The following is a 302-nucleotide window of genomic DNA, read 5'->3' on the forward strand; positions in this document are numbered from 1 at the left end:
CCCTTTATATAGTTGGATACTTTTTTAACTTCTTAGATAAATAATCCCAAACTTCCAGACTGCATAGTAGATGGTATTGTCTGCAATATTACGTCTTTTCAGGTGACTTCAGACCTTAAGCCGCCCAAACCAGGGGAAAAGAGCGAACCAGTGGTCATGACAGTGATGGTGAAAGTCATCCAAGATTTATCAGCTGTAAGACTAAAGCTTCCTAGTGACCTAAAGCCCTTGGATCAACGCATCATGGTCGTGAAGATGGTGGATGTAAGTTAGCGTCTTGCTTGGTTCTGTGCTTGTTTTTT

The 302-nt window shown here is 41.4% G+C and overlaps 1 protein-coding gene across 1 annotated transcript in view; it reads left to right on the top strand.

The window, feature by feature from the left end:
- Positions 1 to 302, top strand: part of LOC119585221 (exosome RNA helicase MTR4-like) — a gene marked incomplete in the record, with an annotated part of 19,057 nt that overhangs the window by 11,400 nt on the left and 7,355 nt on the right. Inside the window, 1 exon segment of the mRNA XM_037933877.1 lies at positions 101 to 264. Within this exon segment, the coding sequence (XP_037789805.1) occupies positions 101 to 264 (164 nt within the window).

This window comes from Penaeus monodon, chromosome 19, assembly GCF_015228065.2.
Source record: "Penaeus monodon isolate SGIC_2016 chromosome 19, NSTDA_Pmon_1, whole genome shotgun sequence".
Lineage (NCBI taxonomy): Eukaryota > Metazoa > Arthropoda > Malacostraca > Decapoda > Penaeidae > Penaeus > Penaeus monodon.